The sequence below is a fragment of the Echeneis naucrates genome, chromosome 15 (assembly GCF_900963305.1).
Source record: "Echeneis naucrates chromosome 15, fEcheNa1.1, whole genome shotgun sequence".
In the NCBI taxonomy this organism is placed as follows: domain Eukaryota; kingdom Metazoa; phylum Chordata; class Actinopteri; order Carangiformes; family Echeneidae; genus Echeneis; species Echeneis naucrates.
The window spans coordinates 2,169,603-2,187,089 of NC_042525.1; the positions used below are offsets into that span (position 1 = coordinate 2,169,603).

General features: G+C 44.6%; 1 protein-coding gene across 1 annotated transcript; it reads right to left on the reverse strand.

The window, feature by feature from the left end:
• Positions 1-605: 605 nt before the first annotated feature.
• Positions 606-10,276, reverse strand: LOC115055393 (gamma-aminobutyric acid receptor subunit pi; the record flags this gene model as incomplete). Its single annotated transcript, XM_029521155.1, has 8 exons — positions 606-968; positions 1,183-1,370; positions 2,146-2,298; positions 2,379-2,516; positions 6,166-6,248; positions 7,255-7,472; positions 8,483-8,550; positions 10,156-10,276. Coding segments are annotated over 8 exons (1,332 nt in total), but the record flags the coding sequence as incomplete, so codon positions are not given.
• Between the last annotated feature and the right edge of the window lie 7,211 nt (positions 10,277-17,487).

Below are 17,487 nucleotides of genomic sequence, written 5' to 3' on the forward strand. Positions count from 1 at the left end.
AGCAGGAGCGATCGTCCTTGGGAGACTGGTTTATCGTTATTAATGCAACATCTTGTTGTTTTCTGCCTCCCTCCTCTCTCTTTCTCACACCTCTTGTGTCATCCGTTATTTTTCGCTTTAAGTGTCGTACCTGCTGGCAGAAATGGAAAACAAAACAGTAAAGTATCAATGATCGCTCTGTCAAAACAGAAATTTTGCCTCGCTTGACAGCTCCAGCAAATTCTGTCATAAAGCCTGAAATTACAGCTCCATCTTCGCCGTGTCAGACGGTAACAACCTGCACAACCATGCTGCAGACCGGCCATTTTCTTTGTCATAAGCAGTGTTCTTTTCATCTCGGTGGGGAAAGAATCTATCGAATCAGTCGGTGTCAGGTAAATCCACTGTCTGTAACAAAGCCAGATGTATAAAATCTGAAGCAGTGTTGTTCTAAAAGAAAAAAGAAGAGCTAAGCATTTTTTCTCCCCCCGAAAACAATCCAATATTAGTTTGCTACTTTGCTCATGAATCCAAATGTAGAAATTAAACACACTCATCTCAACCCACATCTAAACAACACATACAGTAAAGTACACTTCTTGTCTCACGTCGCGCTCCAGCAAATGCTAGAAGCAGAGATAATATGTCCAGTAGAGCAGGTTGACGATGACGAAGGACAGGGGGAAGGTAACTCTGGAGTAGTTGTCTATGTGGTGGGGGTTCTGCACGTGACAGCAGTTTATGGAGCGGAGCACTTTGCGGAGGGTGGCCAGAGCGGTGAGGCACCAGTTGGTGGGCTCCGGAGGTGACGCCTCGGGCTTGGGCTCGCTGCCCGACGGGCTGGAGGGGCTGACAGTGAGTTCTGTGGGGGTGGGAGCCGGGGGAGGAGTCGCCGCAGGCTCCTTGCGTCTCTTGGCTCTGGAGTGAGTGGAGATGGTGGTGACGATGCCGTTCATCTCGTCTTCGAAGTCGTGCATGTGGTGGCCGTACTGCAGGAGAGGCAGGACGAGTTTTAAAGGGGAAGCCAAAGCAGCGTGCTCTGAAATGTGAAAACTTCTTTAACTTACCCCTCCCAAACGTGCTCGACACGATGACATGATGACGATGATGATGGACATGACGGTGGAGATGATGACAATGACCACAACAACAGCAATGACCACAACAGCGAACAACAAGACAGCGCAGCAGGCCGGCTCTCACCATGATGACGTGATCGGTGTGCGTGAGCGTGCAGAAGTGCGCCACGGCGTACTCGATGAGCGCTCCAAAGATGAAGCTGAAGCAGATTCCCAAGTAAACGTCGATGGCCTTGATGAAGCAGTTTGCGTTGGGCAGTGACGTGCGGGCTCCCATCATCAGTGTGGTCATGGTCAGCACCGTGGTCACGCCTGGAACACAAATCAACCTGCTCTGAGGAGAGCGTGTAGCCAGATGGAAGCGAATATTCAGCCACATTTGATTATATTAGAAGAGGAGGAGTCGGTTGGATGAAGAGACAGCGATGCAAACAGAACTATCATCCCATCTTGGCCTTGGAGATACTCAACATCCTGTTCATGTGTCTGGAATAAATCAAAGATTGGATGTAAAAGGGATTTTGGACTGCAGCTCTAAGAAAGGAAGCCGACCGGTGCCTCCACTGCCATTAGCTCAGAAAACGTTTAGTCTCATGTCCTATAACTCGTCTTCAATATGACAAGATGAACACTTTAAAAGTGCAGCATGGGATGGACTAAGGCGGGACGGTGTGATTGACAGACTGCGCCAACCAATCAGGGTAGAATTCAGAGCAGCTCAGCCTCCTCGGCTCGGCCTTCTCCAAACGTTTCTAAGCCAACATGGCAACCGAAAACTGAATTACAAACTCCAGGCTTCAAAACAGCAGCTGGGGGATAACTGCACCGTCTGGAGCTCATCAGAACATCCTCAGAAAAATAGTTTTAATTAAACAATTTAAATGTTTTTTCAGGAAATATGTCAGATTGTTTTCTTTGTATCGGATGTAAAGTTTCCTCCAAAGTCTTGTTTGGTCAGCTTCAAAGAGATTTAAATAAATTAGATGCTAAAATTGCACATCCATCCAAACTCAAGGTTAAAAACAAAACGTAAGCTGTTTTGGTTTGAGGACTTGGACCTGTGAGAGTAGATGGCTTTGGCCCATACCTATGCAAATACGAGCCGGGACGGAGGACAGCGAAATCCAAAAAGAAACCCATGAGAGGACCACCAGCAGGCTGGAGGGGACGTAGGTCTCCAGGATGAAGTACAGAATACTCCTCCTCAGCTCAAAGTGGAAGACCAGTTTTGGGTATCGACCTTTTGGGAAGAAATAACATACTGGCTTTATTCTGAAAGTATTTATCAACGTTAAACCGGCGTGACGTTACAATGGTTACCGGTTTCATAGATGGCCTCTGAGACGGATGTGTAGTGGTCTTCCACCGTGTACTGAGCCAGCTGGAGGGTGTCCAAACCGCTGACAGACTCGTTCCCTCTGGTCCAGTAGAACATGACGTCGTTAATATTATAACCCCCTTTAAGAGAAGAAAGAGACGAGAATCACTGAGATCACAGGAAATTATTTAAAGCGGCACTAATCATCTTTTTTTTTTTTTTAAGGTTTTTGGCATTGAATCAGTAGAATATCAAACGCTTTGCTTTTGTTCCTTTCATCTCAATCCATTTGCTTGTTTACTTTATTGTTTTGGTTTCAGAATCACTGTTCTCATTAACGGGCGGCTGTTTTCGACAAAACTAGAATTAGCCTGCTGTAACCGGCTCGGCTGCATTAATTAGCGCATTAATTGTTGGGCTATGGCCAAAGCATGTGTTTTCTAAAGCCACAGTGAGCTTACTGACCTTCAGATTCAGATTATTTCATCTTTGGTTCCAAGTGAAGAGAATTTATTTCAAAATTGACATTTTCAGTCGTTTTCTGTGGGAAGTCTACTTGATTTATTAGCTCAGTGGATGTTTTCTTAATGGGTTTATGGTCTCAGTCTCTAGATATTGATTGTTTTAAATTATGGTCCCATTTAGAGGAAACCAATGTTGTAAGTTCCAACCACAAACCGCAGAGAACATGAACAAAGCAGATCATTGTGGAGCAGCTGTGGAGAAGCTAAAGATCCAGGCTGAAAACTCTACACTAAATGAATACTAATATTTATACAGACAAGACAACAACTCGTGCTAATGTTCACAATAAAATATTATATTGTAGCCTATAGGGTGATAATTCATCACACAGCCCTTCGTGTTGCAGCTTAATGAATGAGCACTAATAGGAGCAAACTGTGAAGTAGAAATATTATCAGGACGTTACATACACACACATTATAACTTCTATAATTTATAAAGATGATACAAGTCAGACTGTCGGGAAAGGCTGAAGCCGTGCTGAAGTCTGATCCTCTCGCGGTCGGGTTGTTTTGGATTGCAGCCCGATGTGGGTTTGAAATTCCTATTTAATGCTGAACATCAGCTTAAGAGAGACATCTGGCAGGAACCAAAGGGAATGTGAAAAGACTTTTGGAAACGCTGATTCAAGGCATCACGTCTCCCCAGAGAAGCCCACAAGTCAAGTCTGCATGCTGCTAAAACAACAAATATATTTGATATAATATGTAAGTGCAACAACCTTCCGTGTCGTTGTAGCGCCCCCCTCCCTCCTTCCTATCCTCACATTATTCTCTGTAACACAGTTTGACACAGAGTGATCCGGCAGGAATTGCTAATGGAAATGCCTTTGTGTTGTTCATTCAATTCTTCAAAGAAAAAAAGTCTTGATGAAGAGCTTAACTCATGCCTCATACTATAACAGGCTAATCATGCATATTGCACCAGGCCCCAGAGAACCGAGATAACCCAAATAAATCTGAAAAAGGAGGCGTGCAAAATGAACATGGAACAAGATACCGGAGCTGAGGGTGGCAGGGACCTTAGATAGAAGAACAGAACCACAATGGTGTCAAAAAATAATAACAACAAGTGTGTCTCTAATGAGGAACTTTATTAAAGACAAAAAGGCGGGATTAAAGACTGAAAGCTCTCCGGTGTATTTTCCTGATTTATCTGCAGAGGGAGCAAGAGAATAGGAAAAGCACTGAGCTGGAGAACACGCCTGTCATCTGGTGTACACACGGTGCACAAGGTTTGTCATCACTGCTAATTCAAGCCCACATGTGTTGGAGCTGTGTGTTATTTAGAAGTGATGCTAATGAAGAGTGAATTTAAAGGTGAGAGGTCCTTTGAATCCACCATTTCCGTTTCTAATACTCTTACACGAGGAACTCATTATTTTTCTGACCTAGAGCCATTACGTGCACATTACTGTGCAAGCTGCAGACACATGCTGGTGAGGACATGCAGTGCAATAGCACAGAGAGAGTGACAGGATGGGTACGATCCACCTTCCCGTGCTCTTTTGGCCTTTAAAAAAAAAAAAAATATATATATATATATATATATATATATCACAGCTGAGGTGTTTAATTTGGGCCACCAGAAGTTAGATTAAAGTAAAAGCTCACAATAGACTGAGACTCTCTTCCCACAACCACCCTCCCTCTAAAACCTTCCTCCTGTGCAGAGGATCCACTCCTGGCACACATTAAAAGAAATAAATCCTTGAATATGCGTCTTCATAAAGAGAAAGAGGAAGATGGAGATGGAAGGGAGCGGAGGAAGGATGATAGAGAGAGCGAGAAAACGGGAGATATGGGGCAGCCGGATCAGAATGATGGAGAGCGAGAGATAGACAAAAAAAAAAAAATAGACCTGAACTCAAGAGAGATGAAGATATTTAGTGTGGAATCGTTGAAGCAATCCTCTCAGTAATCTAACTTTAACCTCCAGATGTCTTTTTGTCTGCTAAGTGGGACTAGAGCTGGCGTTAAATGTTTTATTTGGCACTGAGGGCCTGGTGGGTTTCTGGCAGGGATCAGACTTAGCTTAGCCCCGACCGGCCCTCATTTAATAGTGTAGAAAAAAAAATGAGCTGGAAGGCAAAGATGGCAGTGGAGCAGGGAGGATGAGGAGGAAGGGGAGGGGGGGGGCTTTGCTTTCTTCCATCTTCGGTGCAGCCAAAAAACAAAAATCCCTCTTGTCATGTAATTTAATCTTGATAGTAATTTGCCATAATTTTTAGCACACTGCCACAGCGGGCACCGCTGAAAATGTGCTGTAGGAAAATGCCAAGAAATCCCAAAAATCTTATCAAGAAAATAATTTCTGATTCCTTTTGGCACGGGTTGGAATTCCTGAGATGTTAATATGAGCTTAAAGGATTTGTTAGATTAGGTGGGCTCGGTGTCAAGCACAGGACTCACCCTAAAAACAAGGCGCTTATTTTTGGAGAGAGGCTGTCGTGAATCATCAAAAGACAAACAGGATCATTCAACATTTCACCAGACGTGCTTGATTTTTGTCTGAGAGTTGCATAGAAATCAATTTCAATCTCACCGCTATGGATTACGTTGCTCGTGAAACTTGGCTGTAAACTGTATGTGTCTTTAATGTCTAATATAAAGTGTTGCATCCTCATTCTAACACATTTACAATTTGGAAGTTTCCAAAAGTAAATGGTCTTTGCGTTATGTTCAGAGTGTTTAATGCATTTCACTGCCTACTCGACTATCGACTGCGTTTGTTGGTGCATTGAAAAATCTAAATGTAATGAGATCTGATTTGTCGGTCTTCTCTTCACTGAGAGGGGTGTCGCTGATCGTCATTGTGTTTCTGTTTGTGATAAAAGCTCAGGCACCGGCCACGCTGTGCAGGATGATGGCGGCAGGTTTCAATTTAATTTTTTTTTTTTTTTCTGAACCTGGGTGTCTTTTGCTAACGGCCTCCTGTGATATCAAGCTTCTTACCCGACGCTGGATAAGGAGGTAGGCAGAAATATTTACCACCAGGTTAACTCCTAATCAAGTCAAACAAACACACCAAAGCCGCAGGGAGGACAAGTCCACTCTATGCAACTGTATAAGGAGATTAAAGTCCCCTCGACATGAGGAACGTGACAGACCACCGCCAACACACACAGAGTTTAGAAGATGAGAGGGGACGAGGCCTGTTTGATCCTTCGGTTCGATCACGGCTCATTTGAAAACGCCCACCAACCCGCCACAGCTACGAGCTGCAGCCGTCTGCTCGTCTGTATTTAGTCTGAAGCGTCCTTACAGCTCTCCAGTTGTAGCGTGCAGGTCTGCTTGTCCATGGGGTACTTGGTCAGATCCATGTTGCAGGCCACGGTGGTGGTGATCCTAAAAAACAGAAGCAGAGTAAGACCGCAGCTCTGAGTGTCACCTGACATCGCTGTCATGTTGCGTATCTGGGTCAGTGTGAACAAAGCTGCTCTCACTTCTGTTCTTATTTCTCAGGATTAAGATCGAGGGCCATAAATTTTCAGTTAAGAGTCGCCTTCATCTTCCAACTTCAAATAACTTTTACACTTTTTGTACTCAACTTTTTGGTGGATAAAAGATGTCATTTGTCCCAATTAGAAGATAAAAATCATCGTTTTATTGGCTGATTCAGGGTAATTGTCGTCCCTCTAATATCACACATGGACTTTAAGCATAAGTAAAGTGATCAAACACGTTGACATGTCAGATCCCCCGTATGAAGAAGAGCAAAATAAAACCTTCCTCATAATTACATTTTATAGAAATGCGACACTGGAGCTGCTGGGATAATTTTAGACCAATTAGACCACACCCATGTGACCACTTTGAACTTTTCATTGTGTGTAGTCATGACTGTACTGTATGCATGAAAAGAAGTTCAGTGTCACTGAGCTAAAGCACCGACTGGGGGAAGTCAAATCGCTGCGGACCGTCATTATACAATCCACATACGAGCTGAGGTGCAGGCAATGTGGAGCACAAACAGGGTTACATGTAAATCCCATCATCGCAGGCTTAAAAGAGCTCAACAAATTCATTTGCTGCATCATTTATAACCTTTTCTATCTACTGTGTAACCTTGCTGCGCAGACCAGCATCTAATCAACTGTGTTTAAGCCTCCTGCACACAGAGGTCTTTCTGTCAGATGGGGCCGGGGCTCATGCTGCTTTGATAGACTGCTGCTATCTGTATCGACAGATCACCTGCACTCATACAGTCCATTAGCTGATTGATACAACTCCCTGCTTTGCAATCTGATCATCCTGAATTCAACCTGCACTTCTTCCGTCAGCCATAGTCTGCTGGAGCAGAGATCAAACACAACAACAACCAACAAACCGACAGTCTCATTCGTTATCCCACCTCAGTGCGTAAAGAACGGTCCCGTTGGGGAAGATGCGGATCAGTCTGTTCTCCACGGTGATGTCATGGAGGAAGGACTTCTTGGAGTCCACGATAAATGTGTCGGGGACCCAGAGGAGCTCCACAAGCCGCCCGTCAAGACTCAGGCTCTTGTTGCCTTCAAACACCAGGCGCTCGTCCGTCCAGCGCTGGCGGAGGAAGATGGTGGCCGTGTAGTCCTGCAAGATTGAGTCCCAAAGGTCAGAACAGAGCCGACGGACGGCTTCAACAAGCACGTCAACAACAGACGAGGTGCTGACAGACAACGGAGGCTTTTTTTTTTTTTTTTTTGCAAACTAAGCTTCTCCTTTTGCACTTCTATTTCATTAGTCAGCTTGGGGATATATTTTTTTACCCCATTGTTGGGTCTTGGTGGCGTCAGGTCCCTGAGCCTTTATGTGCCCGGAGCAACAGTAATCTTTTACATTGCTTCAACTCAGCAAATCTGCTCTGGTTTTCAGGACACTGAAGAAAATGTTTTGACATGGACTCATGAAAAGTCCTGATGTTGGATCACGTGGAGCTACATAATCAGTTCCTGCCATTGTCAGGCAACAAGCTGTGAGTTTAATATCCTCCGCAGACACGTTCAGGAGCACAGGAATTAACCCCTTCAGGCCCAGAGGACTGACATGAGGCGTACATGAGAACATGCTGATGGATCTTGTTCATTCATCTTCTACAGCTTATCTGTATCTGGATTGCGGGGGACACTGGAGCGGGCGGGGGCGGGGTCACCCTGGACAGTTCTGCAGTCCATCACAGAGACAGACAGAGACCAACAACCACTCAGACCTACGGACAGTTTAGAGTCACCAATGGGCCCAAACATGGTGTCTTTGGACGGTGGGAGGAAACATGGAGACTCCACACAGAGAGGCCCCAGTCCAGGAACCAAACCCGTTACTATTCCGCCATGCTGCCTTGATACAAGATTACTGATATTATTTTGAAGTAAATTTGTTGCACTGTTATTTTAGCAGTGGGGAAAATATTGAGTAATCGTGATCTCATAATTAGTAAAATTGTAAGTTTAGTGGATCTATAAATATTGACTCTGATGTTTCATGTTAAAATGTTTATTCATCTTTAAACAGCTGTGGTTGTTCAGCAAAAATAAAAATCCAAACTAATGAGAGATAAATGGACCATGATGTGGCTCCGACAGTAACACAAGCAGCCGTCTCACCATGTTGATCTCTGAGATGGTGTCGATGCTGGCGATGTCCAGGCTCATTCCCACCGTGACGGGACCATCTAGAAACAAAAAACACACCAGTAATCAAAGTATCAGCACACGACTGTCCGTGTGATGTAACAGGAGGGGAGGAGTCGGGATGTGACGCTGGCTTCCATTATCTTATCGGTGCAGGCTGGGAGCCGGAGCCAGGTTAGATTCATGCGTGTCTTTTGGCTGGGGTTTAAACCCACAGCCTTCTTGCTGCGGGACATCGGAGCTATGATAAAAAGGTTACGTGGGGATAGCATATACAGAGCCCACACTGCTGGGACATCGACAGCTGCGATCTGCCACGTGTGAAGCTGCTGAAGGGAATTAGTTCTCCCCGATTCGCCATCAAAGAGGGGGGACTTTAACTTTGACGCTCTGCTATGTTTCATCTCTGCATTCTGATTCTCCCGCTCACATCAGTCTTCCATTTCCCTCAGAGAGCTTAATGAGTCTCCTGTCAGGTTGCAGACAGCGTGCACGTCTTTGTGTTTGGCTGTGTCGGTGCTGTGTGCATGTGCTTCTACTGTTTGTGTTTTGTTTTTCACAAACAGTTATACAATTTAAACAAAGCCTTTAAAGCTGAGACGTGTGGGCGATACCTGAACTGGAGCGTAACAGGAACGGATCGAACATTTTGAGAAATTCGCTTACTGCCCAGCAACACGCCTCCAGTTAGGGGCTACCTTCGAAGTTGGATGCGCTATCTGAGCGTAAAGTCTGAAACCAAACGGGAAAATCCACCTACTAACCTCCAAACCTCCCACGAATACGATGGCCTGACGCTCAACAAGAAAGCAAATTACCCGAAGTGTTCATCTTTCGCTTTAAGGCCTCCTGAGCTTCAGAGATAATGATCAAGTTGGAGTTGGGGAACATGCACCTTCAACATGCCTTGTTAGACTGGAATGAGCAAAGCTACTGGCTGTGCCTGAGGCAGGACGGGACTGACAAGCAGTGAAGCCCCGAACCTCGCACCGAAATGTTGGAATTGCTTTTTGTCACGCTGCATGTGTGGCCAAAAGAATGCCACACACCAAAAAAAAAGATGGTGGTGTTTCCTGTGAAGTGTCTCGTTCACCATAATTTGCCAAACTGTGTTTCTGAGCAGGAAATACTCGTGATTATGTTGAATAGCATTCGCCTCGGTGGAGTTAAGGCCACTATTACAGATCTAACAGCGAGTAAACTTGGAAAAATAATGGGGATGAGGGGATTTCCAGGGAATGATACAACATTGTTCCTTTTGAAAGTGAACGCTGGGATTGAATTGTTTGCGTAAATCGGTCGGCTGGTGAAAAATATCTGCAGCTCTGATTGTATATTTTTAGATTTGATAATGTGAAAATGCGGCAGCTATTTAGGGGTGTTGGTAAAATCCAGCGTTGATGCTTGTTCGTCTTTCAATTGCACCCGCAGTAATTATGCCCACAACCAATTTCAAAGGTACGTTTTGCTTTGTCTGTCTTTTTAATGCACACAGGCAGTAAATTCAAAGATCCGGATGTCGGCCTGTGTGAATCAGAGGGGACATGCAAGCACAGAATTGCAATATGAACCCTCCTCTGTCAAACACAGATTTCCCCTGAGTGTTCTGTCATCTCCGCGGCTGCATGTGTCTCCAGTTTCCTTACTGTCAAAGAAAGGCCTGAGGTACTTGTTGTATCCTTTCATCAGCCTCTGAATGGTTGGCGGCAGGATCTCTCCTTCCTTCACTTCGGCGTTGAGGAGCGAGCTCTCTAACAACCTGAGAACAAAGAGAGCGAGAGAAAGGCAGAAATAAGATTTTTTTTTTTCTTGCTTTCTCTCACCTGGTGGATTCCTCCACCTGGCCACCTCCTAATTCTCTGAATCTGCAGGGTGTCAATTCAACAGGGAATATGAATAAAAAGCAGAAGATTAAAATGGATACTTGGAACAGAGAGCGGAGGCTTTGCTTCGCTTCTTTTTTAATTATTAGATTTCGTTGAATCGACTGGTGTCAGGATCTTTTAAAGCATCCATCTCTGCTTCTCCTTTCACTCATGTCTTTTAAAATTACTGTTTGCTTTCATGAGATATCTTTTTTTTTCCCCCGTTCTCCCTGAATGCTGCCCTTAAAGGCACACTGAAGTGTGGGAAGATGATTATATTGCTGGCAATTGCAGCAGGGTAAAAGAATACTCATTGCATCTTCCCAGCAGTGTGTGTGTATAAATCAGGCTCTAAATACAGAACGCTGCACTCTGTAGAGAAAAAGCCCCGAGGCACGTGCTATGATGTAAGAGGGGCTGAAGGAAGACAGATCAGGCCATGTGCAGAGGCAGAAAACATTCATCCCTTTACACTAGCAGCATCTCAGACCCCCCCCCACACTGTTTTAGTCAAATGTATGACCAAAAGTACAGAAGTGAGATCTGCAGCCTTCTGCTCCGTCCCCGTGTGGTGCAGCCTGTTATTACAAATTAATAATATTCTGACGCTTCGGTGTCGCTGATCCAAACGTATTTTCAGCTGACCTGGATAATCAGTTTGGATCTCATGCCACAAAATCATCTCCCGTAACCCCCCCACGACATCCGCTTCCTGTTGTTTCATAAAACGTTCTCTTCACTCTCTCTTCTGCGTGTTCTGACCCAGCGGGACGCGGCTACGGTGATGACCTTGTTTGTATCTGGTAATTATAGAAGCATCTCTAGATGAATGTGATTATTTATTGATGGTAAAATGCTCCATCTAACTCATTATAGCCGTTGCACTTCATGGAATAAAAATAGTCTCAAAAGAAAAACGCATAGCTGCGATGTTGTGGCAACAACAGTTTCCGCTAAAGGGTGAAATTGCAATGGTAATGTCAAATTGCAACAACTGAGGCCGACGGGGTTATTTTTTTTTCTCTGCATTTTAGACTCATGATGGCTGCAGGAAGCACATTTTCCAAGGAAATCTGCAGTTGTCGAGATATTCTGCACAAATCGACAAATCGGATCTGCAGAATGATGAGTCCCATCCAGACTGAACGGGCTCCCATGAGCGCTGACTAAAAGGAATACAGGATAGAGAATACTTAATTTCTGTGTTCTGTACCAAATTTGGGTCTACAGGTAGCCATTTTATTTGTAATGCAGTTTGGCTGAACGGCAGCTGAGGAAGGACGATGGAGAAGCGGAGTCGTGCAGGTTTCTCTCCATCGTGTCGTCTCTCAGTGTGTGTCCGAATCTGTCGTTGAAAGAAAACGCTTGCTCTTCGTTCCCCCCGTGAGAGAACAGGTTGCTGATCGAGCCTCTTCACCTTCTGGACCAGAGAGGCTTCCCAGGGAAACTCAGGACTGCTTTCACCGGACTGTGTCGAATCGGTTTGGACAGACAGGCGGCTGGCTCCCAGCTGCACGGAGTCTCACTCACATGGCTTGCAGCTTGTTGTTTAAGCAGCCAACAGCCTCGGATGGGAAAGCCATGTTAGTGACAGAAGTGACAGCTCTCTGCCTCCAGCACGCCACATTGTCAATCTGGGTCACCCTGCTCGACCCTCGTTACCTTCACAAATGCTTTTGCATTTGTTTTAAGGGCAGCGGAAGTGTGTCAAGTCCCTGCAGCGATACAGAAGAAGCAGCAAAGAAACGTAAAAATAAAAAGTAAATCAGAATTTTTACCAGTTTGTGAAAATGTTTTTCATAGAGGGGGGAAGAAAAAGCCAAACGCAGCCATGTGTAATATATCATGGAAGTGATTTGCTGTGACACAGCAGTTACTGATACCTACAGACCTATCTGTCTTGGATGTTCACTCTTATCTTCGAGTCTGATTAAAAGAAAAAAATGCTGCTTTCTTGACCAGACAGCGCTAAGAGCCACATCCATCTCTGTAATTCCCCAGACTGTCTGACTTCAGCATCAGTACTGCAAACAGATGCTGTCCACTGAAATCCTGGAATCGCTCTGAAAATCATCTGGACCGCTAAAACAAACAACTGAGCTTTTATTTTATCTGCAAAGAAACACGATCGTGAAGGCAGAAGGATATGTAGGATGTGTTCAGTAGCAATCACATCACACACATGCAAACATCACTCATGTTTGTGTGCTGTGCAGTCTCGCTCTCTGCAGATGAAAGCTCAGTCTGTGCGGTGTGCGTTTTCCCAGAATGCTCTTTGACAGAACTGACACACCTGCCCCCCCGGCTGCCAATCTGAAATAATGACATGACACATCGAATGCCCACAAATGGGCCGAAGACGGCCTCCGCCATGCTAAATTACAAGACAAATGGGAATTCGACGTACGTTTGAAAGTCCATTAGACGACCTCTCACCTCAGCCCTGTAAAGACAAATGTTACGGTGCAGCTCCTGTATCGGATAATCTGGGTGTACGCTCCATTCAATGAAAGCCTCCGAAAGGTACAACACCTCTAATTTAGAACCTGTAACAACTCAAAAAGAACATTTAGGCAGAAATGACTTTTGAGACTATTGACATTTCTGAAAGCGTTCGTCCTGTGACGGACAGACTTCCTGGTCTGGGTCGATCTGCTCTTTCAGAGAGCTTCATCTCTGTGTTCAAAGATCCCCTCAGATATGAATCCTGCCTTTAACACGGTTAATGATCACGAGATTATTTTACAATAATGTCATTTTTACCTGCAGTGAATCTGTGAGAGTTGGATTTGGACAGATTCATATCATCATTCATGTCATTAACCCTGAAACCTTGTGAGTTGGAGAGCGAGAGTTTCCATTAGCAAAATAAACAGCATTCATTTTAGATTGCATTTAATTACATTTATTCATTCATTTCGCATTTTATGATGAAAATCATTATGAAGCTTAATATTAACATAGCAGAGAACTTTAAATGAGATCGATGGACCTTAACAGTATATAGAAATGAATTTCAATCTGAGCAGTTTTAAACTGGCTCAACTAAAAGTAGATCATCTAACCTAAACACCTAAAGAGGGCTGAAAATAAACACCAAAATGGCATCTTGCATCTCAACACCACAGCGACTTGAGCGGCGAAGTCGTCTGAGGGCCTAATCTGCCACGGCACACGTTCCGGCGACGTTATGAGCTCGGACACATGACACTGTGGATGTAAACAGCTCCTGCTAATGCGCTAATTGGTCAGCCACATATATTTACTCCATCGCTCTGTGAATGCGCCTGCAGGAAGTAACGATCAGTCTGGCCCCGCTTATCACCATCAGCTCTTCCACTGTTCTCCGTAATGAGCTCTCCACTCTCCTCGTTCTGTTCCACTCCCGTCTCAGGCTTTGATTTATTTATTTATTTTTCAACCCCTTCAGTTCTGACAGCATCAACAGTCGGTGTCCAAGTTCAGTCGGAGAAATAAACACAGAGATAAAGGAGGTGAAAACATTAGACATTTATTCATTTGACATTTAAGATGGACCTTGTGATTACGTGACAGCAGAGATAAAAATGTTTGTTTGTGGGAGAAGATGGAAGGTTCGGGGCTTTTTGAGGTTCCACACCTGGTTGGGTTCAGGTAACACGGGTAAAGTTGGGGAAAAAACCAGGTGGGTCTACACCATCATCCTTCTCTTCCTTTATCTAAGTGCTGCCAGATTGCGTAAGCATGTGTGTTTGTGTGTATATGAAGTTAATGTTCCTTGATAAGTACACAGAACATCCTGAACATCTGGCCAGCTGTGGTTGTGCAGCCACGAGCGGCTTCTGCGTCTACATACAGTGTTTGTGTTGTGTTTTGATGCTGGATGTGTGTGGGCAGAGGAGCAGGTTCAGAGGGAGCGATACGGGGTTGACGGGGCGACTTGGACTGAAGGACTCGAACGCTGTGGGGGAATTTGCCTTTTCAGATCTTGTTTCATTACACAGCCTCCCCACGGAGCTCCCTCCCTCTGACTCTTACCCTCCAACCTCCGATGCACACAAGGCACCAGTCCAGGCAGCACTTGCACATTTCAAAACAGATTAATTCAGCTGCACACAACCCCTGCAGAGGGTTGAGTAACAGTTGCTTCTCCCATTCCTTCCTGTCTTCCTCCGGCTCAGCAGTACGTTTAACTCCAACCTGATTTTGACTTTTGTCTTCACTGGCTCGTGTCATTCATGGCCTGTGTGCATACAGGAGAGCATATCGTCACATCATCATACGGTTCCTTCTTTATATTTTTCATCCAAGAACAAAAAGGGATTGATCAAATCAGATTTGTTGAATGGCAGAATGCCCCTTTGAAGGATTGACTGAAATGAGGTTGTGGATATATGAGGATTAGTTATGTAGCACATCGCAGGACACACGGCAGGCTCTCCGCTGACCTTCAAGGTCGGAGAATTGGACTCATTCATGTTCAAATGAAAATGAATGGCACTCCGGGGAAAACTACTGAAATCTATAAGTTTTAAGTTGAAATCGTGCTGCTTCGCTGCATGAAGGTTTTCAAACGTCCTTGGAACGGGCAGAACAGGTACAACATTTGGCATCAGCTCAGTCACCGAGGTGTGTCTGAGACCTGAGCCTCACACCGGCTGCTTCGCCTGTCAACTCATATTAAATGTCTTCTTTTCTTCGTTTGCAGAGAAAGTTCAGTTTGGTTTTTCTTTTTTTTTTCTTTTTCCCTCCCTCATGCTGTGAAATGGGATTTGGGAAAAGCCGCTGCTGCTTGATTAATCTCTAACTCATCAGGGACTTCCGAGGCTTCCTGAGACCCCTCAGCCATTCCAGGCTGGAAGATGCAGAAGAAGGCATCCGAGCAGCCACAAAAAAAAAAAAAAAGTCCTCCTGAGTTTGTGTCACAGGCTTTGGTGGATAAAAGCAGCTGTTTCTCCCTTTCATGCTATCCCAGGCAGCTCTCTAAGCCCCTCCATATAGGAGAATAGCAGCACTCCCTCCTGCCAAAAACAGAACATTTACTGTCTTCATAAGCTCACTGAAGTCTGAAGTGTGACTTGTGACATGAGAAATGCACAACTATATTTCTGGCAAATCTGCAAGTGTCATATGTACACTTTTGTGTGCTTTTGGCCACTTCAGTAGTCTCAACACTCGAAAACAAAAACCTGACTGTAGTTTGAATTTACCAGCAGAAGAGCAAAGTGTCTGTAACCATCCTGACAGCTCTGCCGTGAAGCCAAAGCAGCATGTCCACATATAGATGTACGGTGTCGTGTTATTCTGACCTGGTTTTCATCAATAATCCACACAGAGTGACATCGTCCCAATGAAACTGAAGTATTTCTCACTTTGTGCCATCAGTTTGTCATGGCCTCTAATTTCCAAGCAGCAGCTTGAATCTTACAGTGACTTAGCTCATGCTAATTATGTTGCTGCTGCTCGTCTCCTCTCTGAAACCGTTAGATGTGTTTTTTCTTTTGTGTGTGTGTGTGTGTGAGCAGTATGACTACATGATTGCACTGATGAACTGCCTCTCCACAGAGCTGCTGTCTAAACAATGAATGGTGCATGATTGCACAAGTGGGATTCAACACAACATTATCATTCCCCCCTTTTTTTTTTATTTTTTTTTTATTTTAACAAGTGCTTGTGAACGCAGCTTTGGAACGTTCTCAGTGTGATGCTTATGGATCTAAAGTCTGGCTCACCTCCCTTCATGCGGTTATGGTGAGATAGCAGTCTGAGAGTCAGCCATGAGTAATTGGTCGACAGTGTGCGCAGCATCCAGAGTGCTGCCGGTTGTCGTGCGGGGGGAAAGTCCCTGACTGCTCTTTTTAACGCTAAAGAAAATTATGCTTGCTGCTGCAGGATAATGAAATTTCTCCTGACTGCAAAACACTGATGCAAATTTCACGTCCTCCTGGGAACAGACTGGCTGAGAGGAGGGAACTCTGACTTTCAGGAGCCAACTGTATATTGCTTCATAATCATGTTGACAAATGTGTAAAAAGTGTGTGTCTGCTTTTGAGGGCTGAATTTTGACAGTTTTTAATTGGAGGCAGTTTTCACGTTGACATGAGGGCTGTCTTTAGAAAGAAACACTTTATCCACAGTTTTTTGGTTTTCTCGTGCAGAAATGAGGAAGGTCTGTCGGTCATAGCGGTGAATATCCAGCGACTCCACAGGGCAACACCGCTGTGAAGCAGTGTGTTAGCAGGAAGGCTGCAGGGTGAGCTGGTCCACCATTTGGCTCCAACATCTTCAAAGTTGCTCCGTGTATCCACCGTGCCCCGAGGATAAGTCCTGACTGAGATGATCCTGTTATTTTTACTGTAGCAACAACCTGCAGGTCGATGATTTCACTCATGCTGTGTAATGTAACAATATCTGCTTCACAAAATGAAGTCGGGATATTCATCGATGACGATCTATCCTGATGACTTCGTTAATCCTTTAACGATTCAACAACTTGCATGGAGTTCCTCAAAATTTGGCACAGACATTCATGTTGCCAGTGAATTTGAAACTAAAGCTGACTGGAATTATTTTGGTGAACTGCTGAATTGGCATCTGGTGCCACCATGAGGTTAAAATTCAAATTTAAGGCCAAAAGCCTGCAAAGCTGATGACACGTCTGGCAGCGGACTCACAGATTCGCTTCTTAGTGCGTCGCAGCTGGTGCAACTAGATGTGTGTCCTTTTCCCTGAGAGTCCTTCACAGTCCAACACAATAATACAACAGCAAAAAGTCTCTTTGCCTCAACACTGCTCAGTCTGATACCTCTTTCCTGTCTGCCAAATTAATATGATGTTAGCTGAGACTACAGGAAGTCACTCCGGTCTTCGGTCTGCAGCCCCGTTAATGAGCAGCCATGTCGTCATGACGCTGTCAGGAGAATCAATTCAAATGAACAAAATCCAAATTTGAATTTCATTTCATTTTTTGGTTTCAAGGTCTTTTTTTCAAACTCATTTCCTTTAAGACATTCGTTCAATTAAAACTGTACTGTGTGCAGAATCTGGAATTTAATGGCATCAAATCTCAGTTAAAAGAATCTCAATCAGATTACGCTGAAGCTGAACGCCATGTTGACAGACGCCATCTGCAAC